Consider the following 24732-nt stretch of genomic DNA (forward strand, 5'->3'; position numbering starts at 1 on the left):
CTTCCTTCCTTCCTTCCTTCCTTCCTTCCTTCCTTCCTTCCTTCCTTTCTTTCTTTCTTTCTTTCTTTCTTTCTTTCTTTCTTTCTTTCTTTCATCACGTTCCACTTTTGAGACAGGGTCTCACCAGGTAACTCTGGCTGTCATGGAAGTCGCCATGTAGACCAGACTAACCTTGAACCCAGAGCGCCTGCCTACCTCTGCCTCCTAAGTGCTGGCATTAAAGGCATACACTTCCATGCCCTGTTCATCTTATTGAGACCTGGTCTCTTACTGGACATGGAGCTCACTGATTAGTTAGACTGACAGAACACTGAGCTCAGGAGATCAGCCTGCTTCTGACCACTCCCTCCACACTGCTGCTGAGGATACAGATGCACGTTGCCAGGCCAGGCTTTTACTTGGGTACAGAGAATCCAAACTTAGTTCCTCATGTTTTCACAGCAAAGTATTCTTTTCCTAAATAAATTAGAACAAAATAAATTACGCGGCAGTCATTAGCTATCTTGCCTATCCAGAATTGTGTAACTATTTTTGTTTTATATATTTATATCCCCCTTTGTTATACAAAAGCTGAGATTATATATATACAGAAACACATATATACACATAGACTTTCTCACGTAGACATTCAGAAGACTACTTCATTTGTGCCGGTGGGAATTTCTTTCTTTAAAACAAAGACTTCGTAATAGTACACCATGTGGCCCTGTATTTGCTTATTTAACGAGTCATGAATTCTTGGCCATGTGGGTATCTGCAGAGTTTTGCTCCTGCAGACATACCTCAGAGATATTGTCGCCTCATTTTCCGACCACAGCAGTGAAGTTAAAACCACTATAAAGCGACTCATGAAGTCTCTTGCTTTCCAGCGCGTATAAAAGTTACGTTTATTCTGCGACGCAGTAGCATGCTCTCTAAAAAATCCTTATTGTTGGAAATGCTAATGGCCACGGAACCACTGGAAACATGCTAACAAAATACTTGCTGTACATGGCTTGCCACAAAACTTCAGTTCGCAAAATGAAAACGCAGTATTTGCGGAGCACAGGAAGGTCAAGTGCCCGGACTGTAAGTATGCCTGAGCAAGTAATGCCACGAGGGAAAATACTGTGCAAGAGTCAGTCTGTGTTTTACTACCGGTGGCTTTGGGATGAATTCGTAGAAGGATTGGCAGGTTAAAGAATGACCCATATAGACTCTTCTTTCTCTAGACTGCAATAAGTTTCCTTTCACATGTACTTTACTTTGCATGGCCACCTGCATTGGAAGAGGACAGATCTTTCTCTGGTCTCATCATCAGAGCGCATTGTCGAACTCTGTGAAATTCGATAAGACAGGTGAGAAGTCATGTTTCCACGAGGTTTTAATTAGCCCGACTCTTATTATGTGACGCTGAGTATCCCTTTCATAGATTTAGGGGCCACTTTCATTTCCTCTTCTGTGAGCTGTCTGTATCACTGGCTGATTTTTCCATCAGATTACCGGGCATTTTCCCTTTTGATTTTTCAAAGAGCTTTGCATAATAGTGATATGAACACATTGTGATCCAAGTCTCCTACTTTTTCTTTTCTGAGTCTCCCATTTGCCTTTTATGACTTCAGCTGAAACATCTCCGAACGACACCCCGCATTCAGCCTTCCTCTTCTGTACCTTTAGAGTATGTCAGTACTTTCACGAACTGTTCCTGGCGAAGGCCCGGAGGGGCAGGTTTGACTGAATAGTGCAAAGGGGATTTAGGGCTGACATTTCTCTTTGCTGCTATTGTGTGAGGGCAAACAAGCAGGCTTGCTACCTACAGCGGTGACAGAACTGGAGGTCAGAAAAGGGTTTCCAGGGAGGGACACGTAGTGTCATTAAAGGAGACTATGAACTACCTGATGCACTGCTCTCTCTTCTGACAGTGGGGATAATTTGCTTGGCTATCACTCTGCTCTCATAATAGAAGCTGCAATGAGGCCACTACAATTATCCTTTGTCCCAGAGAACAGGCCGTTTTTCTTCAGCTTTTCCTTGTCAATATGGCTTCAAAGCTACTAGCTGTACCTGATCTAGAAGAATTGCAGCTTTTGATTATTGTTATTATTATTAAAATTATTATACTGACCACCAAATGCAGTCTTTGTGATCAATGTTTCATCTTTTCTACAAAGTGGCTTTAATAGCATTAACATTTTCCACTGTTTTCTCATTCCTGCCAGGATGTCTATAATTATTTTCCAAATGATCTCCTTTTGTACCATTCATTTCTCTTGCTGCGCTAAACCAGACTCAATGTGGTAAAAGACCTCAGTTGATGGTATAATTGATTACTTTCCTTATAATAAATAAATATTCCTCTGTAAAGAGCAACCTAATGTTTCTATAATATTGACATGCAAATTAATTAACATTGTTAATAGGATCTCGTTCACATATCTTTTCATCATGTTTTCTCTTTGTATACACAAACACCACACTGAGTTCTTCCTGGTTTGCAAAATCTAGTGTGTAGATACCATTTGAACGTGTGAATGTTTGTGTGTGTGTGTGAGTGCACGCTTGTGAGTGAGACAGCACGAGCGTGGGGAGGGAGAGGATAAGGGATGGAAAGAGGAAGGGAGAGGGAGGAGAGCAAGAAGGAAAGGGAGGCAGAGAGGGCCTATGCGCATGCGCTGCGTGTGGGGAGACCATAGGATGACAAGGTGTCCTTCTCTATCACTCTTCACCTCTGTTTGTTTGAAACAAGAGTCCTTCACTGATCCTGGAGCGAGCCTACTGGCCAGCAAGTAATAGCTGTCCTCGTGTGTCTGTTCCCCACAATGTTGGGGTTGGAGGTGCACGTATGGCCTTATCTGACTTAAAAGACATTCAAGGGATTCACACTCAGGTCCTCACACTTTTTACCCTCGGCATCATTGATATCACATGATATCAGCTCCAGATATCATTCTTGAAATATCTCAGGGTTCCTAAAGCTCACAGAGCTGAGGATATATCAGTTCTTCCCTTCCGTCCCTCCTACTATTTTGCAGGACAAAATAGTAAAATAGTAAAGTTTGGGAAGATGGTCAAGTCAGATGTGACCTGAAAACATTCTGACTCTAGGTTGTTAAAGGATTTCTATATCCCAGATGGCTCAGAAACAACCAAACGTCCCCTGGGGAATGTCATTATCTATTTGATAGTGTCAATTGCGTATTCTAAAATCCTGATAGATAGTCACTGACGATTTCTAACAGTTGCCTTTTTTTCTCTCATAAACATTGTCAAATGGCAAGATTCTTTACTCCTTCATATGGCCACTAAATATTATACTCTCAAGAGAACTGCCATGTGGTGATGGCTCTCCCGTTACTGCAATTTACATTTTCCCTAAATTTATACCTTTCCCAGACCCATTAAACTTCCGCCATTGCTAATGCACCGAGTTCCTGTAATTTGTATTCTCATAATGTGGATAAATTTCCCAGAAATGCTTAGTAAACATCTTTAGCTTTCCTTGGAAAATTAGCTCCAAAGAGGGATGGGGGTGGAGAGAAAGAGCCTACAGCCTTCTTATAATATTCTCTAATAATGCATGCTTCCCTTATAGAAATCCTATAGACAGTAACCCTACAAATGGTGTCATTAAGCACTAATGACATTAAAAGATGCTCCCAGGCTGCTGGCCAGAGCAACACTGAAGAAAGAGCTATTAAGAAATCTGTTCTTGAGTAAGCTCTGCTGGTTGAGTAAAATTTGTAACTTGTTGATGTGGTTTATTCTTACTGTTACTGACATCTCCGTGTGGCAAGAAATGGTCTCTACTCTTCATAATCCCCCCATCTCTGTGTGTCCTGTATTTCTAGCGCTCTGAGAAGCAGCAGGAAAAATAAGGCATTTCTTTTCTTTTATATTAATTTTTTTTTGAACACAGCATTCTTTAGTTCTAGGGACTGCCAAGGGTTCTATTTGAAAAAATAAATGAGAGACCTTTGACATGGTTGTAATGCCATCATATGGAAAAGAATGAAGATAAACCCCCCATGTTAACTTTCCGGGATATTGAGGTCTACACAAACTTCCTGGAGAGGAAACAGGAAAAATACAGAGAATAAGAGGAAACTAGCTTCATATCCTTTCCTGTCTCTCTAAGCCTCCTTTTCCTTCTGTTTTGTCACCTGGAATTCCACACCTGCTGAGTGCTCTCCTGGCCATGTTCTGACCTTTGTTGTTTAATGCTTACTCATATGTAATAGTGCTGAAGCATGCAGAACGCGGTCACCCACCCAGCGTGTGCTGGGTAGATCTGCTTCCTGTGCGGGGAGGTAGCGTACAGCCTGGCAAGCCTGCTGCAGACACACAGCCTGACAGCAGCCAAGTGGGGAGAGACAGACTCTCAGCGCCTGACAGTCGTACCCAGTTCACAGGTGAAGAACACTTCATTAGGAAAAGTCAGTCTTCCTACTCTTCAGAAAGTCTGAAAGGAAACGGAGTATAGTCTCCCCTTTATCCTACTTACACAGAAGACTTTAAATAGGTGAGAAAAAGATTTTATTCAACTACAGTATCTTCTGTGGTTCTTCTTAGGAATAATTGTCATTTAAAGTGTGATGTATGTCCTTGAGAAACTATACTGGCACACTCCATAAAAATGAAGCCTGTTAATCCATTTTTCTAAGTCTAGCATTTACCGAGTATGTTTACTATGTGCTAGGAATTGTCCTGGCCTTGATGGAGAGGACAGGGGACACTTAAGTGCCAGGTGGGAGAGGACGAGGGTGTGTCTGTTGGGTTCATTAAACTAAGGTCTGCAACTACTTCTGACAGGAGAGCAATGGAGTCCCTGTTAAGAGGGTCTAAGCTTAAGGGGAGCAGCTCAGCTGTTGAGTTTCCAACTTGGTGACACTCGCATATACTTGAGGACAGCTGGCTTCGAAAGCCAACCTACACCTACACCACAGTGTCCTCCTCCAGAGACGGTCTACCAAGCTAACCCAGATAATGTCTACTGTCCACAGCAGCTTTGCCAGAGAGTAAATTGGCAATTGTGAAACAAAGAATGAACGCATGCAGTTCCACTGTCTGTCAAGGAAAACTATTCTAGCAGAACTCTTGGTCTACTGGAATGTAAGGAAGGCTTTGTAAAAGACCTTATAGAACATGCATATGGTATTGAGAATTACACTGAGGGCATTTTATTAGACATGATGGATATCTGGACTAGGAGGTCTAATTTCAGATCCACCTACAAGACCAAGTGATGGGGTGTTAGGTAGATACTTTTGAGTGCTTATTCTCAGTTCTTCCCATATAGGGTTCATTTACTCAGCTGCCTTCCTAATCCTTAGTCTATCTGGTGGTTCTTGGGACTAGGTTTTGTTGTATCTAACAAAGGACATCTCTTACTATTGGAGAAGGGTGGGTTCACCTCTTACAGGAACTCCAAATTGCAAAGGTGTCTGTCAAGTGTTGGGGGAAGGAAGGCCTGGCATTGTTTATTGTGGCTATTAGCATAGTACTGCGAGGGTCTGGATTTTAAGATGTCGGTAAACATCCTTTACTTCCCTTTATCCCTTTAATCCCTATCTGAGATTGAGAGCTCCTTTAGTAATATCAGTAATGACACACAAGTTTTAAAAGGGAAGGGATGTGTGGTTAGCTATCTCAATGCAAGGAGAATCCATTCTTTAAATAGCTGCTTGAGTGAATCTCTTTATAGGCACTCTGAGCTTAAATTGCTCCGTCTTTCTTCATCACGTACAGGAGATCTAAGCTCCTTGCTATGACTTACGTAGTTACTGTCTCCTCTGTGACTTCAGTTAACATCACTCCTTCTACTTAATTATTAAGCTCCAGTCATGTAGCCTCCTTGGCCCCAGGCTTGATGAGCACTTGCTGTTGTTTCTCCCCCTCTTGTGACTGTCTTATTTTGAGATTGAATTTGAATCTCCTTATGGCAGATACCATGCCAAGTCCCATTGCTTCCAATCACATTGCTCTATTTATTCAGGTTATGTGCTTATACTTGATTTCCCTTTCTCATTTATCATATAAGCAGAGGCATCATTTACCTTTATTTATTCATCTTATTTATCTATTAATATGATGTTTAAATATAGCTCGGTGCCTGGAAGGTGATGACAGGAACTGAGGGGAAGATGGGCCTGATACAGAAGACTGAGAAGAGACTGGAGACCGAATTCCAAAATGGAGGAGTGGGACACAACCAGAAAGAAACACAGGAGGCCAACTAAAATGCAATGAGATAGAGCGTGCAAAAGGGATTGGCCTGGGTGATACCTCAAGACCAGTGCAGCTGATTTTGAAGATGTTGGAGGAAGAAAGGACTGAATGAACTTTCCACAGCAATCCTAACAGTTCCAGTGGGGACAAAGCTGGATGCCACAGCTATATAAGCTAACCCTCCCCATGCTCATGTTTGTGGCATCAGAAAGGACAACCCCAGTGGAAAATGTGTGGGTTTTGAGAGAGGCTGTTGGACCATTTTCTAAACAAAGATATCTTCTTAGCCTCACCCCAGACACATTATACAGCACACATTTCTTTTTGCATTTTTAATAAAGCAAAACTTGAAAATGAGCAGCAATCCTTTTATTCCCCCCTCAGAAAATCTGCAGTGACCTGCTTGCAAATAATACCCTGCAAGTATCCCAGAAGAGGCTCTTGGTTCATTAAAATAATCAGCATATTCTGATATGCATTCGTCCCTGAAATAATAACAATTCACTTTCAATAAATTAATTATGGTTTTAATGAGCAAAATTTACATTTATACTTCTGCTTTCAGATCTTCATGGGAGGCATCATCCTCACCCATGCAGTGCCACTGAAGCCCAGCCTTTTGCAGTGGAGACCGCAGCTGCAGACAGATAATGTAAACCCTGCTGCTTCAGAAATGGAGAGATAGGACGGGTAAGGGGTCAAGACAGCCAATGATGGAAACCGAGCTCCTTTTTAATTTTGTGTCCATGAGCAAATCCTTTAGCCTCTGTCCTTTGTAACTGAAAACTATGATAGTGCCAGACCCAGAGGAAGAAGGGTAAATAGCTTCAACATAATAAAACACTATTCTAAGAGTGCCCTGGATCATTGGTACCAGTGGTTGCCAGTGAAACAGCCACCGTGCAGGTCTGACGCAGGTAAAGGAAGGCAGCAGTAAGAGATGCTTTTTCAGTCTTCACACGCACACACAGCCCGTCTCTCCTGAAAGTGGACACACAGTTCCTTTCATCTCCTTCACAGGGCTACTTAGAACCTCAGGCAGAGCACAAATACTTTTAATAAATGCTACACAGCCCGAGTTGGCCAGAATGCTCAGGGGACCAGGTGTGTGGTGGTTAATTGAATTTTCTGCTTCATAGAGAGTAAAGCAGTAAATGCTTTTGGTTTGAATCTCTTGGCTGCAGATCTTTCTAAAATATATTAATCCTTTAACTTGCCTTAATGGAACTCACTGAATAGAATTTTTTTTTTAAGAGAGAGCAACAGACCTTACTTGAAGGCCATGTTATGTGGCTGCAGTTCTCACCATATGATACTTGGGATGCTGAGGAGTAACAATAGAACTGATGTCAGCTGTGGGCGCCATCTGCTTGCTCCATTTCCTGAGTGTCCACCATGTGATTTGCTCTGGAGAAAGGATCTTATTTTTTTCTTGATTCCTCTCTCTCTCTTTCCTCTTTCTGGTATAGTGTTTGAAGCAATAAAGAATTAAAGATACCCCTTGACTTACTTTAAGTTTACATCCTGATCAGCCTAGCATAGTTCAAAACTTCAATAACTTGAAAATACAGTGAATATTCAAATCTACTGGAAGTAACTTAGCAACACTTAACACTGCAGAGTATCAATGGCTGGCCCTGGGGAAGAATGACCCACAGGGAGCTGTGGTTGGATGCCACTGGCTAGGCACTCAAAGGAGAGCTGACTGCACCACATATGGAGACTCAGGAAAAAAAAAATCTAAGTTCACAGCTTGTTTTTCTAGTGATTGTCTATTGCATTCATACCACTGCAATAGTCATAAGTCAAATCGTCATGATATGTAGTTTGGCTAACTGAGTCCAGATTAATGAAGTCTGGGTGTAAATGTTAATTTGAAAAAGTTAACAAAGTACAAGTGAAGTACACTATGAATGTACCCCTTGGGGCAGACCGGTCAGGATCCTTAAACTCATGACCATATGTGAGACAAAATAAGTTGACTTCTGGCCACCCTAGCTGGCATCTTCACTTAATTATAATTAATTATAAGTAGAGCTCATGTTATCTGCTTTGTCTGTGATTACATTTTAACAATGCCATACATATGTAACACACAGCATAATGTACAATTAGATGGCTTAGAACCGAGCTATCTACCTATATCTACATCTCTATTCAGATCGATCCCTAAATAGAGCTTTGCAAAGTACTAAAATTATAGTATACAGGTAAATTACACTTTCTATGTGATTTAAGAGAAAACCTTCAAAATATATGGTATGACGCATGCTTACTTGCCTGACTCAGATAACTACTAATTTTTCCAGGAAGTGTTGCTCTAAGCTTCTCAGCTGTACTCTGCCAACTTTAGAGAAACCATACAGAAGCATTCTGATGGCTTAGAATACCCCTAGATTCAAATAAAAAGTTCCCCGAGTCTTAAATTGCTCTCTAGTTAGCAAAAATATAATGTATTATTGATGGGTTTACGAATTTTTTAAAAGTCTCTTTTAATTTGCTACACAGTTAAGTTGTACTTTATAATTGAATTTAATGACTTCGTTGCAAGTGTCTAGAAATATTGGACGATAAAGAAGGTCTATTCTATTGTCCCAGCTATGGCTCTATTTTTTTGTGGTTGCCTTCTCTGTGATCATATAACAATTTTATACCCTATTACAAAATGCATTGCAATTTAGCTTTATCACTATGAAATTCATTGCACTCTACCCTTTCTCTTACCCATGAATGTGAGGAAAAAGCTTATGCTTTGCTTACATGCCACTTACCCCAAATGCCTAGCTGCTCAGCTGACATTTGTGTCAAGATTATAGACCATCACTGTGTTTGAAGTCAAAGTGTTAAGATCTGGCACAGCTTATCACATTGTCTTCACAATATAGAAGCAGAAGGCAATGGATAAATGTATGTATGCTCAGCTGGCTTTCTCTACTCTCACACAGTCTAGAATCTGCTGTATAGGGAGTGGTGCTACTCATAATGGACAGAATTTTCCAACTCATTTAACAGAATCAGGATATTCCCTCACAGGCATGCACAGAGGTCCATTTCCCAGGAGAGTCTAGATTCTGTCATGTTGACGGGTAATGCTATCATATTGAATTTTTGAAGAGGTTAGGCCCAAAATAACTTTAAAAAATCTCAACTGATTCATCACAGGAAATCATCTTTTAAAATCCTTGGGGCTTTAAAATTTTTATAACTTCAATTTAACCTTAAATTCCAAGTCATGATAACATGGCCCAGGGTAAGAAAAAAAAAATTCAGGGACCTAGAGTATATATTAGTTCTCCAGATGACCAAAATACTGTTTTTTTCCAAATAATGTTATTTATTTCTGTCTTTCCTTCTTAACTTCCTTCCTTCCCTTCTTTCTTCTTTCTTTCCTTTTGTCTTCTTCCTCCTTCTTTCTTTCCCCCTCCTCCCTCTTTCTTTTGCCCCATTGGGCATTAAAAATATAGCCTTGTTCCATCACTGAGTTATATTCTCGGATTCAAATTTTTCTCACATTCCTTTTGGAATGAAATTGTGAACAACTCACCAGAAATGACAAAATAAAGGTAGCTTTTCCTGTCAGAAATGTGAAAAAAAAAAAAAAAAGAAAGAAGTGCGAAAAAAGAAGGGGGTTAAGAGAATAAGAGGATACAAAATGGTATCAAAGGTGAACTGCCAGTTAGAAAGATGTGGCTTGCCAGCCTGAAGCAAACATCAATCCTTTGGGCCTCGGTATGAGGCCTCGGGAGCTAGTGAGCTTTCAGAGAAGGCCCTTCATAAACGGCACTCAGGACTACCATACACGTGGCAGATTTAGAAACACTCTCGAACTCCAACAAAGCTAAGAGGGGCTGGGGAGATCCTCCAAGGAAGGCATCAGCACGTAGAAACCAGGCAGGGAACTATGATGGGCAAAGTGCAAAGAGATGCATCCCAGAAACCATAAACCCCACCTTTAGCATCTGAAGAGGATCGCTTGCTTGACCTTTCTTTCCCTTTCAAGCAGACCCTGACAATAAGGTCTAACTTGTTTCCTCATCTTGAAGGTCTTTGTCTAAGAAGTATATTTTTAGGGCTGTTGAGAAGGCTCTGCAGGTAGATATCCCTGATGCCAAGTCTGAAGGCCTGAACGTGATCCCTGTGACTCACATAGAAGAAGAGATTTTACTTTCCATACATATGCATACACATGTGTAGGCATGTGTGTGCATGCAAATGCACGCAAAAAATAAGTAAATAAATGAATGTCACAAAAATAATTTAAAAAATGAAATAAAAAAATGGAGGTATTGCCTTGGTTTACTTATGTTCTTCCTAAAACATCCAAAAAGTCAAAACAAACAAAATCGTATTCCTGAGTATCCTTCAAAATATTTGCACCTCAGTGGGCACTTCACCAATTTTGTAATGCACCCATGGCTCACATGTTAACTTCCTTCATGCACCAATTTACGTGTCTGAGCCAGCCTGCTGTGCTGACTTCAGAATTTTATCAAATTCACTCCCATGCCTGCTGCTCATCTGCCATACTCAGGGTGCTGGCATGAAAAAAAACTCCCACAGTCGGAACGACTTTCAGACAGTCAACAGCTCTTCATACTAGGACGATGTCCTCAGCAACTATAGCATACTAAACTAAAACGTAATGGCTTCCTCAGCTGTGCTTGAGACAGTTCCCCATGCTCCTTCACTGGGAATTCCTGCTTAGCAGGCCATGTGAAATTATAGCCATAAACATGTCTGTGGAACTTACATGTTTTCAAATGCTCCATAAAGGCACAGCATGTGTTCCAGTCACATTTTAGGTATGGTGTGTTTTCCCGGCACTGAAGCTTGTTTGCTGGAAAGATGAAGAGTTGTGTCTTCTCAAGACTTAACTGCCCACTTCTGTGTGTTTAATCTTGTAAAATGATCTTGTTTCTACAGTATACCTTTCTCTATCAGGCTATGCTTGTCCGTCCTTTGAAACTCCTAGGGCAAATCTATAATTTTTGGTAATACAACTGATCATTAGGAGTAGAAAAATTATATCAATCATTTGGTTTGTTATATTTAAAAAAATCTTGTACAGTACAAGTATACAATCAATTTATACTAAATACTATCAAAGGTAGTAAACTATAATAATGACACATTTTGTTAAAGTTATGTTCCTTTTCTTTAAAGGGCAGAATATTTAATCACCTTACTATCGCAGATCTCTTTTCAATATGCATTCGTTTATTACAAAATGAAACTCTGGTATTTGAATGTCCAACTCGTAATTTATCCTATCTTGACTTTATTGCATCCACTATAGCCAGATTAAAAACATATGAATTACGTCAGACATTATCATGAAGCAGTGGATTTTTTCTTATACAAAGTCAGCTTATTAAAATATCTTTAATGGTTGCTCAGCTGAAAACATATATTTTCTTGCAAAGATGAATGATTTATTCTAAAAATATAATATTTTCACATGTGTGTATGTGTGTGTCCACACTTGGAAGTTTCTCTGGCTAGCCCAGCTTCAATTACATATTGCAAAGCATCTTAGGTATTGAGCAAATATCAATTATGTCAGTGGCCTTGGTGTCAATCTGTATTGGAAATTTGCCATCTTTTACATCTTCCCTGATAGAATTTTTAATTAGCTGTTGATTCTGTCAATAATGGAATTCATTATTATTTTAAATATGATTTGAGTCCTCATCTACTCATCTGTTTACTTTTTAAAACTGGTGCTAGTTGATGCACTTTTTAAGCAGAACAACAGGCTTTCAAAATTAGGCAAGATTTTTAGCATTTTTAGATTTTAGATTTTTAGTATTTAGCTAAAATACAGTAACTAGTATTTTACTAGTTACTGTGGTTCCATTGGTTATTATTATTTCATGTATTTTTTAAAATTATATGAGTAACGTTAAAATCCTGATATTATTTTCTATTTTTAAGGCAGCCAGGGCTTTACTTAATTAAATATCTTCTCTCTACCAAGATGGAAGGATATGAAACAAGTAATTACGATCTATGCTTCAAGAGAACTAGGACCTAGGCATGAAGAGAAGGCATGCCACTTGCAGAAGGGGATATAACAAGGAATACTTTAGAAGATAAAGAGACGACTTCAGTACTAATATGGATACCAGCTCCGTGCTTGGTGCTCTGTAGTAGTGCCTCCCTGAGAGAAGAGCTCTATGGGATGGGATCACTACACTAATGCCACAGTTTTTCATGCATTCTCACTGGTACCAGGAGTTTTGATTGGTTCAGCTCAGTATATACCACAATGAGATCCTTCCTTGACAGAGAATAAGCCAGTGACAACATGTCCCCTTCTTTTCCATTATATCAATTCAAAGGATGCTTCACTTCAAAATATGGAAATATATGCTCCTAAAAGAAAAGTGGTTATATTGAAGCAAATAAGAGAGGATGGGGCTAAGAGTCCAGTTTAAGAAAACAAACCAAACCAAACAAAAAGCTCACAAAGATACGTCTCTGGTTCTACAGCATTCATTCTTTATGGTCTGTCTTTGAGGATCTGTTTTAGCAATAGATAGTCCTACCAGACTGGCGACTATGCTTCTAGCATAGACTATGCTAGACTATGATCTAGCTCTACTTGCCGTCCTCCAGCTACAAAAGAGTTTGCATTTGCTGACATTTCATAGACTCTGTAAAGTCTATACAGATGGTTTTGTCAACCATTTGTTTGGCTTATTCTGCCTCTGAGTTCCATATAACCAATTATTCACTTGAAAAATAAATTAATATTAGGATAACAGAATAGTTTTATATATTTCCATCCACTCAACCATCCATCCATCCATCCATCCATCTATCCATCCATCCATCCATCCATCCATCCATCCATCCATTCATCCATCCATCCATCCATCCATCCATCCATCCATCCATCAGTTAAAAACTATTTATTGCTTATCCTGTGGAATATAATGTATTAGATAGTGAGATAATTAAGAGAATGACTAAGATGTTGTCCTAACCCTAGGGCAATTGAAATCTAGTAATAGAGAAGGTGTATTTGACATTACAAACATGAATAATTCATTATAAAAAAGGCAATATTGACAATAACAAGCTGAGCAAAGCTGAAGCACAGTTCTAGATACCTTATCATATGAATTTTATAGGAACTCTGAAGCTTAGTCATGCTATGCTGATTAAATGCCACCCTAAAAGAGGTTCTCAGAATGAGATGTTCAGTGAATTATGAACTTGCCTTGAATGAGAATGAGCACTAGCATTAGAGAGTGTTGGGTTCTAAGCCTGCCTCTTTCCTACAACAACTGGAAAGTTACACTATTTTTTCTGAAACTTTCTCCTCTTTTGTTTGTTTCTTTTCCAGAAAGGTAAGATAAAAAAAGAATAAAGTAAAGAAAAATGGAAGAGAAAGGAAAGAAAGATTTAGCTCTCCTAGAGCTATAAATTGTCAAAAAACATAAGCTCATATGGTTCAGGAATAGAAATTATGAATATGAAGTCGTGATGTCACCTTAGACCCATTAGGTCAAGGTGTTTGGACTGATTCAGTAGGCAACAAGCAGGCATTGGAAGCCATTGGAAGTCAGCTATGGACACTCAACTGGTATTGCTGACCCATTCATCTTAGTCTATACTATGTCACAATCTCTGCTTTAAGAAATTATGACCTGGGGCTGCAGAGATGGCTTAGTGGGCAAGAGCACTGGATGCTCTTCCAGAGGGCATGGCTTTAGTTCCCAGCACCTATGCGACTGCTCAAAGCCATCTGTAATTCCAGACCTAGAGGGTTTGGAACCTTCCGGCTCCATGGTCACAGGCATCCAATCAGGCAAACATTCAAGTACAATGAAAAAAAAAAAAAAAAAAAAAAAAAACAACCTCAAAACAGTCAGGCTTGACAAATTGCTATACACATGTTAAGTTTCTCCATGAGCATGAATATGTAAAATGTACTGTTGGTCAAGTAAATAACCTGTTAGTCAAGTAAACCCCTAGATCATAGCACAAAGCCTCCTCACCCCTCAAAGACACCAGAGGCACAAAGCAGAGAGAGGAAGGACGTCAGGTTGTTATGTAGTTTTTAAAAATTAATCTGGCACCACTTTAAACACATGATAAAACTATTAACTCAATTGTAGGGCAAAGTCAGATGGGTGAGGGAGAATGGAAGGTATGTGTGTGTATGGTTTTTTTTCTGTGTGTGAGAGAGAGAGCGAGCAAGCAAGAGAAATATAATGTTGATTTGGTTTCCCACAAAGACTAGCTCCAAAACTTTAGCAGACCGAAGTTGACCATTCCCTCTTAATGCAACACATAAGAGAAATGCAAATGTGAGGGCTTTATGGGTATAATGGCTGTGGTTACAGTCTTTCCTGCAGCCACACACCCTGCGCTCTTAGAGGAGCTGGCAGTAACTCTCACCATTTGTGTCCCTTCCCTGCATTTGCTTTCACGCTGCCAAGCTCTGGCTGCCAACCACCCTCCCTCGCTACTGTGCAGCCGCCCTACGCCAAGCTCGCTACAACCGGTGATCAATACAAACTGAGGTGATGCCTCTTGAATGGAAGCTGCTGGCACCTCTCCCAGCTGGGCAAAGTCTGCACTCAAGTTGGCCTTCTTCATTGTCACAGGATCCAATTCAGTAACTTTCACAGACGGTGAGGCTCAGAGCATTCCAGACTCCGAAGGCTACTGAGTGGGTGAGGGGAACTTTAATCCCAAAGGCAGGTCAGGTAGTAACACGGAGAGCCTAGAGTGAACCAGGTGCTTGCTTCCTAAACACTACTTTTCACCCTCCCAACAACCAGAGGGACAGATTTCTCAATTAACAGATGAGAACCTTAAAGCTTGTGGCAGTAAGGTGATATGGCATCGTAAGTCCATCACCAATGTCCTACCCACTCCTGGGCCTCATGATCTTTCCTTTTGGCCACATGTGACCTCTAGGACACAGGTAGGCTGATTTGTTTAGAAACGAGGCTATAATGCAAAATCCCTTGGGACCTGCTTTCAAAATAGACATTTTCAGGTTCAAGTGCAGCGCTCTCCAGTGTCTGGGGCGTATCTGTCTATACTGGGATGTGTATATTATCTGTTTATCTAACAGGGTTTTAAAGACCTAGAGTGTATTTCTTCCATGTTAAACTTTCTATATTATCTATGTATTTTACCTAGGGCTTCTCAACCTTGGCACAACTGACATCCTAGCTAATGTTTTTGTTGAAAGTGGCTGCCCCTGTACACTCTAGGATGTTGAGACGTGTCCTCGATTTCTACTTCATAGATTCTAACAGCACCTGTCCAAACTGTGACAGCTGGGAACTGTTACAACACCTTGCTGAAAAAAAAAAAATTCCCCAAGTGGAGGAGACTCAGATGTTTTCAGTTTCTTAGGAAAAGTGAAAAATTCATATGCACAGTTTCTCATTATAAATCTCAGGCCTAGGTCATAGTTTCTACCTAGAGGATGTGCTGGTGGGATGAGGGGAGGCAGGTTCTGGAGGACAATAAGCTGAGCAGTCTTTCAACTAGGAAAGCTTGCCAACGATGTGAACAATACCTGACCTTGCCTTGAGGGTGGATGTGTTGTCATGGATGCTTTCCAAAGCAGGATACAATAGAAAATGTGTCCAAATAAGAAAAGATGATGAGACAGCATTCTAGAATGTTCTTTGATTACTAAAAATCTGATACGTCTGCATATTTAGAGCACTTTCGGTAAATTAGGTTAACCACCCACAATGTCCAGTTCCAAATAGGTCTGAAGCAAATGTGCTGGAGTCATTTAACTTTCACTTATATCTAATTTTTTTTTTTTTTTTTTTTTTTTAGATCTTAGCAATTAAAAACCATTTTCCCCAAACAAAACACATGAAACAGACCTTTAACTACTGTTATTGCCATTTCACTTCATGGTAAGAAACTGGGGGGGTGGACAATAAAAATATATCCCTAAAAGCAGTTTATTCCATACTAGAAAAATACACAATAGCTTAGATGGAAATTCTATTCTTCAAATGGCTTCTACCGGTTATACTCCAAAAGCCTTCACAGAAAATGTTCTCAAACTCTGCTACTGCTAGGCACAGTCTACATCAAAACTTTCTATCGACATAAACTTTAGTGACTCTGCTGATAATAGCAAATATATTTTATTCAATATGTGTATATTAAAACCGGTGTCCTGTATCAACCAAATCTTTTCCCATCTTTAAAATTAGACCATGGATTCTAAACATTTCTGAGAATTACTCTGAGTAGTTTAAAGTCTTCTTTAGAATGGATTTCAACCGTGCTTCTATTGCATATACTAATGCTATGCTACTTCAGGGTATATTCATACAGGAGTATTGTTTTAAAACAATGCTCAAGAGGTACACTTTAGAGAAGTTTCCCTAAATGACTGTTGGAAAGCATGCCAGTCCAGTGATTCATTTTATGTATTAATCCAGCTCAGCTGACAAGTAGTTGCTAATACAGCACTTCTAACATTGATTCAAATTCCATAAAAGGATTTTGGCTCATAAAAAATGCTGGCGTGGCAAGCGAATGTAGGTGTGTCCATCGTTTGTCTATAGGAATATTGTAATGTGCCAAGTTTTGTTGGTGACCATCAGCATTTCTAAGAATATATGTATTACAGTGATCAGATCAAAGTAGAGTTATTACATCAAGCCATCTGTATTGCCCCTGGGCCTTACACTTTGCCCCTGTAAATCAGGGGTAATCCTGAAAGACTGCCATTGAATAAAGGGTGATGGTGGCTTGTGCCATGACACCATCATCTGTGCTTCTCCTCTGTTTCCACTCTCTGCCTTAGCACAACAGTAATCAATGCCACATAGCTAAACCTCTTCCCAGACTCTGAAGATGCTTAGTGCTATGAAAACTAGCAACCTGATCACTTCCTTCTGTCAGCAAAAAAGGAGAATACGACCTTGTCCCAAGAAACACCATCAAGGAATATTTTTCATAACTTCCGTAGGGTGGGGTGACCTAATAAGATTCTACAAGTAATTAACTGGGTCTTTTCTAGCCAACCAAAGTCCCATTCATATACACTTTTTCTTTCTTTTTTTTTTTTTAATCAGGATTCTAAGGGAGCCATAAATTGGGGCATTTTGAAAAACTGGGATCTAATCCAGTCCATGATCTGATCAGGGTTCAGTGGTAATAATAAATTGGGACTATTAAAGCTGGGAATCACTCCAACATTTTATTTTGCCCAAACCACGGGACCCGGCAAATTCTACTGCAAAAGACAGGGGTATTCATTGACAAGTCAAACCATGCTGAATTAATCATTTGTAGGTAACCATGCCAAAACACGGGTGTTTTCAACAGTTTAAATTGTGCCAAAGATTAAGTTCAGTAAATAATTAATTATCAAGAGTCACTTGGCAAATTAAAGAAATCAACCTTCTGGTTTCTTTAATAAAACATGTACTTCTTTTTAGGGTAAAATAATGACAAAACCCTATCAATTCAGTTGTTGTTCTATGTGCTTTAGAGTGCCATCAGTATGTGGGTTACAGTTAAAATATGAATTCACAGGGTAATAGTTCCTAAGATTATACTGTGCATCTTTTTACAAGAAAAGAAGTGTGAACAAATGTTGCATAAACTGTACTCGTATTCTGGTTTGCATTTCAATTTCCAGTAAGATAAAAGCCCCTCATAATTAAATAAAACGCGAAGAGGTTGGGAATAGATTTTCACCCACTTGAATTCTCAAACTATAAAATGGTTTCTGAATGTTTTTATATCTCTGAGATACATTTCGTTTATGTGGGGGAATTTGCAGCTGTATAATTAAATCTTGGTTTGCCAAATATCAAAAACACATGTATTGATTCAAACTAAGGGGACGCAGGCAGCCCAACCGATAAGGTGAGGGAGAAGCCTCGGCAGTTTTTGGAAGGCATCCTGAAAGGAAAGCAAACCAAGAATCTTGAATTCAGACACTGAGACCGATTAATTTTCCTCCTTCCTAGCTTCATTCTCACTGGCATTCTGTCCAGGTCTGTTGTTGGGAATAGGACCCATATGTTTTCAGGCTTCTCAGGGCTGAAGCTGGACACATTGTTGCCCCCTAGTCCCTTCAGTTACCTGCTCTGATTCTAACGTGATCCACACAAGTGATGTTTAATTAATGTGGCAAATGATCTCCCTGCAAAGCAAATCTTGACATGGTATGAGTGGGATGGAGGGTCTTGGAACATGTAACTAACTTTTATGTTATTAACTTTTTTTGTTTTAGCTTCGGCAAGAGGTGGTAGTTAGTGAGTTTTTATTTCTGGGTCAATAATATGGGACTTTAATGGAAATCTGTCTTTGGCGTCAATGGAAATATGTTAGTCAATACAATAACCCTAAGTAAATAGGGAGGTGTGTGTGTGTGTGTGTGTGTGTGTGTGTTAGTGTGTGTGTGTGTGTGTGTGTGTGTGTGTGTGTGAGAGAGAGAGAGAGAGAGAGAGAGAGAGAGAGAGAGAGAGAGAGAGTTTGGTGAGGGGATATTTTTCTTCAGCCTTTCTCCACCTGTCTTGAAAAGGTACTAAGAAGACAGGTATTTAGGTACATTACAGGCCTAAGGCTTTCAACCCTCCCCCCCCATACTTTTCAAAAGATTACAAAACTTAGTTCTTAGAATTAAACAACTAAAATTAATGACATGTTAAAACAATCTTGCCGTCAGCTCATGATACTAATTTACATAATCTGAATGTGTGGAAAATGCTAATTTAATTTAGCCAGGACAAATAATCTTTGCATATGATATTGAGTTCATCATCTATCAGTGAATAAAGACCTTTGAAACTAATGTTTTATTATGGCCTATTTCGCTGAAGCATGAACAAAAATGATGAGTTTATTTAATGCAGAGCTTCATTGCCATGGACCGTTTGACTTGGGTCAAGAGGGGACACATCATAAACTCAGAAAATCGAATAGGGGATGAGAAAATCCCACTGCACAGTCTGGAGTGAGAAACTTGGCCTTGCCTACCTCAAGAAGAGTGTTATAGACACTAGATGAGGCAGTGATTTGGCAAGTTCAGGAAAGCTTGCTCTAGAAGTTCAGTGAGGAGTCTTCTGCACTTGAATCTTTCTCAGAGTCTAACATCTGGAAGAGACCCACGGGATCGTCTAAGGAAAATGTAACATTAATGATGCTTGTGATTATTTTAGTTGTATATGGCTTGATGTATTTCATTTGCAAAGACTAATATTTTATTTATTTGAATATGTATGCATATAATTAGGCCAGGGAAGGAATACATCAGTGATTGAGGTTAATAAAATTCTAATATTTACCTGATGAAATAATCTTTTCTAAATCTAGTCACTGGCTTCTTATTAGACATTTTAAGTGTCAACAAACTCATTGATTCATGACACATTCTAATGTTTAGGGTGTGTCTTTCTTTTTTTTTTTATTAAGCTGAAGAATGCCTCTGTTAAGATAATTCTGTACTGGTATCTTCAAGTAAATAAACAACAGATTGACAACTAGGTAAATTAGAATAGGATGCAGATGTTGTTGGTAAATAAATATATTCTTTCTTCCATCTAACAGTTACTCAAACACACACAACTTGGGCTAAAGTCCCGACTCTGTCTCTCCAGGCCCTTCAGTGCTTTTCAGGAAATGTATCTTAGTGTTGAGTGTTCCACTCTCTGTGTGAGACAGAGACTCGGGCTATACCAGGTGTGATCTGAGCTGTGTAAAACAGGAATTACTGTTTCTTCATTTTGGACATAAACTTCCAGTAACGCAGCCTAGGATGGATTAAGTTTTGGCAGGCACATCCCCGTGTTGACTCATGCTACACTTATCCTCAACTAAAACCATCAGGCAAATTTTTCATATATTTGGTATTAAGTCAAACCTTCCACATCCTGTGTTTGTACAGCTCATTTCTGGGCCCAAGTGTAAGACTTTACATTGATTCCTATTAACCGCTTTATGTTTGATTCTCTCCGTTGTTCCAGATGCCTCTGTCATCGTATATACTCTCAACCTCTTCAATGCCTGGCCTTCATGGCTGATCAGCAGGCCACCGTCACTAACGTCAGTACTCAGCAGGACCGCATTAAAACAGATGTACTATTCTTGCACGCTTATGTGGATGGAATGTTCATTGGCAATATTCAGGCACAAGTTCTCACACAACTAATAATCCTTCTAGGGCCATGTCATATGGCAAAATGAATATTTCTCTGCATATTCACAGGAGACTATGAGATGATTAAATTTCTGATATCCAGAAAGATTCCCTAACTGTTTGTGAATTCTTAAGGTTAGAAAGGGCCTCAGCAGATACTTAGATTGGATAACTTATTCTTGCAGAGGAAAGAAATCTTGCACACTGTAGTATATTCAGGGATTTCTACTCAGCAAAAACTCCTTCTCTCCCCTCCTTTTGCAGTAATGACAGTCATAAATGTCCCCACACATACCAAACTTTTTTTGTGTGGGCAAAATGGCTTCTTCCCACTGAGAATTAGCATTCAAGACTTTGTATTTCTATGAGCTAATCCACCTTTTATATAGTTTAATTAACCTTTTCAGGGTATATCTATAGGTAAAGTGTTCACATACAGCACTGACCACTCTTATATCTGGAATTAGATAGCAGCTAATTTATAAAAAAAAAAAGGTATGAATAATAAGAAAATAATGAAACAAATAAACGGAAGGGAATCATATAATCCTGAAGTTTAGAACAAAGGATAACTTAATTCTAGATGAATTAATATTAAGATAGAATAAAGACATTGGAGCTTCCACAAGAATGGTGTGACTTAAGAGGTAACCTATATGGGCTTTGTACCTAAATGCTTATCAAAGTACCATCTTGGACAGTCAAAAATGTGTAGGGAGAAAAACTGTCTGACAATGGAAGACAAATAATTTATGCATGCTAATCACACAGAATACTCAGTAGTAATCAAAATGACATGTCTTAAAACACGAATGGCATGGGGAAGCATTTAGAATATCATCATGTGAGAATATAACTGTTATCTCTGCAGAATGGGTATCAAGTTTCCAAAGGGTAAGTAGATATAGAAAACATATTGCAAAACTATGAATAATGACTATATGTTCTTCCTGAGTTTATCTTCTTTTTCCACCCCTGTGCTATGGGACATTAGATCTAAAGCAGTGGTTCTAAACCTGTGGGTCATGAGCCCCTTACAGATCCACCAACTCTTTCCCAGGGATCACCTAAGACCGCCATAAAACACAGATGTTTACAGTATGATTCATAACAGCAGCGACATTCCAGTTCTGAGGTAACAATGAAACAATTTCATGGCTGGGAGTCACCACAACATGAGGAGCTGTATTAAAGGGTTGCAGCTTTAGGATGGTTGAGAACCGCTGCTCCAGAGACCATGATCCATCCTGGGCTAGGTGCTCTGAGGAGGACTCTTCATGTGTCCTTGGAAGAGCACCTCAGCTGGGTAGGATGCTTCAGAGACGACGCATGAAGAAAGTGGATGGTATCTGTAGACTGGGTCACTCAGCCTTTATAGAGAAAATTTCTGTGTATAATTTTTTCATAAAAGAAGAAAGCCTGGTGTTCCAGCTGCATCCTATTCCTCCAAGCCAGTGGTTTTTGTTTGTTTGTTTGTTTGTTTGTTTTGTTTTCATTGAGAAAGCCGAAGAGCCACCTTAGATTTATCTATTAAATAAACGATTCTTGGACTACAAATCCCAAGATTTGGACTCTTCAGTTTGGGGTGGGGCTCAGGGATCTTCATTTCTCTTTTAGTGATTCAGTTGCACAGAGACGACCCACAGGCAATATTTTATGGTTTGGTTTAATTTCTTTCTTTCTTTTTTTTTTTTTCTGTCTGCATTTTTGGTAATACCTTCTTGGTGGTACGGTGAAGGAAGCTGATTTCGACTTTCCTTGGTATGTTTGTAAACTAGCTTCTCAAAAATAAATCCATTTTAAAAGTATATTCTAGCAGTGGTATACCCATTTCAAAGAGCCTATAGTCAGACTAGCCCATAAGATTCTTGAAAGTTTAAAATTTGGTTCTGATGAACTTCAATCCCCAATGCTATACAGTATGTACTTTATTTAAGGGCTTTAAATACTTTGAAAATGGTTAATAAAAAAAAACCTTTATACCCATGAGAACTAAGAATTAGTGAACAATAGGGTAGCTTGACTCATTTCAAGGAAACAAATTTTGATTACATCAAGCAGAAGGGACAATAGCATCCATCAATATTTTCTATTTTTATTTTTCCGCCATGGCAGCTCTCCATAAAGAGCAGCAGTCTTGCTGAGATGCTCGAGGGTTGTAAATTGGTTTCCTATGGATGATGGACAGACAAGGAACAACACCTCCTGTTCAGCCTCCACCTCCACCTCAATGGTCCTCAATCTCTGAGTGTTGAAATGACTTGGTCATTATTCTATAGCTCCCAACCCTAAAGTCAGCTCCTTCAACCTCTTCCTCAGCACCTGATTGAGACAGCATCGTCTGTAGAAAACCCATATGAGTCTGTTTTATGTGTTCGTGTGTGGGAGGTGGCTCAAGTGCAGGCTAATAGTACAGTTCTTTCAATATTTTCACCAGACATATTTTAAGAATATTGGGCCTGAATTCTATATAGTCAGCTGAGGCAAATTTACAGCTTTGCTTTCAAGAACAAAACTCCCTCAGGCACTGGCTTCCTAAAGGCAAAACCAGCAAGGAAATGAACTCTTGCTTAAAGACGGCCCACCTTATTTTATGAGTTATCAATTTTCTAGCTGGCACGCAGTCCATTCGCTACTGGGAGATTTTTTTCTTTTACCCCATCTCAAGCAAGCACTGAACTGCAAAAAATGTCCAGTCTGCATTCTAGCAAACAGCTCAGATTCCCAAAGATGAGGCATGGGACACAGTCTCAATAAATGAAGTCAGGGGAGCAGCAAAGATCTATGGAGCAGGCTCATAGTGCAGATGTCTCTGCTGGTGCATGCATTAGCCTGTGCCTGAATTGCATTCCCGTTACAGGACTACTGCATCGTGGGCTGTGATGGGGAGTCCCTTTCTTGTCTTTAGGGTAGCTCTGTCAGGTGAATAGCCAACAACAATGTAGAACACTTGATTTCTCTTTAACTGCTTTGGTGACCCTGGAACCAGAGCTTATCAACTTCTTGAAAATGAGAAAGGACTAAATAGCTTCTTCCCCCTTGTTGGTAAAGTCAGCCTTCTCGATGGGAATTGACTGCAAAATGGGGTGAAAGGTTAACAGGGGATACTCTAGACTGCTGTGTGACAGAAAACACAATGAATAGATGTATTTTCCTTTGTACATATACTACAGTGATAAAATATAAAAATGGACTCTGAAAAAAAACCCACAAGGATAAATTTAACTAATAAGTAACTGAAAAAACTGGATACATTTGCCTTCCCTGGAGAAATCACAAACAAATAGGTAAGATTAGATCCAGCCCGGCCTTATCTTCATTTTTTTCCAACCTTTATTTTGCGAGGAAGGTAAAGAATTTTCAAGAGACATATGAATTTTCAATTGCATGTTTTAAAATCAGACATTTACACATCTACTTGGGAGAAGTGCCAGAAGATGTGTGAAGGACCTCTTGTGCAAATAGAACACAACACTCCTCAAATTCAGCCCTCACCAACTGCCATTACTGCAGTATATGAAATCGAGCCCTCTTGCAGATGGGCAGCACACTTTTCAGCCTGCTGGTAGCCTAATCAAAGACAGCATCTTTTGAAAAATGGAGGACAGGAGGACATGTACTTCTCAGATGACATGAGCCAATGTAGTTAGCAGAATATGATTAAGAAAGGCATATAGCAGGCTGTCAAAAATGAGGAACAGACTAGGGGAACCTGAGAGTTCTAAACACCAATATCAGAATGACCTTTGGAGTAGAAGTAAAAAAAAAAAAAAAAAAAACATCATTCTTTAAGCCATGGGAAAATACACAGTGATGGAGTCAGGACTGAGAGTAGCATAGTATGAGACTATTGGTAATGATAAAATGAAAACACAACTATGATTTCTTCTTATGAATATGATAAAGAGTTCCTGGGAAGGTGGGCCACTTGGTCTCTGCTATGTTTCTTAAAGCAAAACCTCTCCCTGAAGGTTGTTGGAAGTTACTGACTTAAACATAGATCCATAGTCCACACAGGGAGGCTCTGTGTTTCTGCTCACCTTTCTCTTTCTTCTTTCATTTTTTCCACCTCTTCTTCTCCTAGGTTTCTGGGCTTCTGGGTACCTTTCTGCTCAGCCTTCCCGCTTTTGTCATCTTTCTTCTTTCCAAATCTGGAGGGGAAGGACAAAGTTCATAACTCATACTTTTTCTTTGGCAAATGTAAAATATGTATGACATGAGTTCAATCTACTATAATTCTTTATTCTAAGTAACACAAGAACACTGGCATAAAACAGAAATAAAATAAGATTATGAAAGCAGGAAAATAACAGTTGCTGAATCTTTTTCTCTTTCTTTCTTTCTTTCTTTCTTTCTTTCTTTCTTTCTTTCTTTCT

The 24732-nt window shown here is 39.4% G+C and overlaps 1 protein-coding gene across 1 annotated transcript in view; it reads right to left on the reverse strand.

Moving 5' to 3' along the window:
• Positions 1-24732, reverse strand: part of Pard3b (par-3 family cell polarity regulator beta) — a 517239-nt gene that overhangs the window by 165220 nt on the left and 327287 nt on the right. The window contains exon 17 of the mRNA XM_055616796.1: positions 24397-24507. Coding sequence (XP_055472771.1) covers positions 24397-24507 — 111 coding nt within the window. The remainder of the gene's footprint in view (positions 1-24396; positions 24508-24732) is intronic.

Source organism: Psammomys obesus, unplaced genomic scaffold (genome assembly GCF_907164565.1).
Source record: "Psammomys obesus unplaced genomic scaffold, mPsaObe1.curated_primary_1811, whole genome shotgun sequence".
Classification (NCBI taxonomy): Eukaryota; Metazoa; Chordata; class Mammalia; order Rodentia; family Muridae; genus Psammomys; species Psammomys obesus.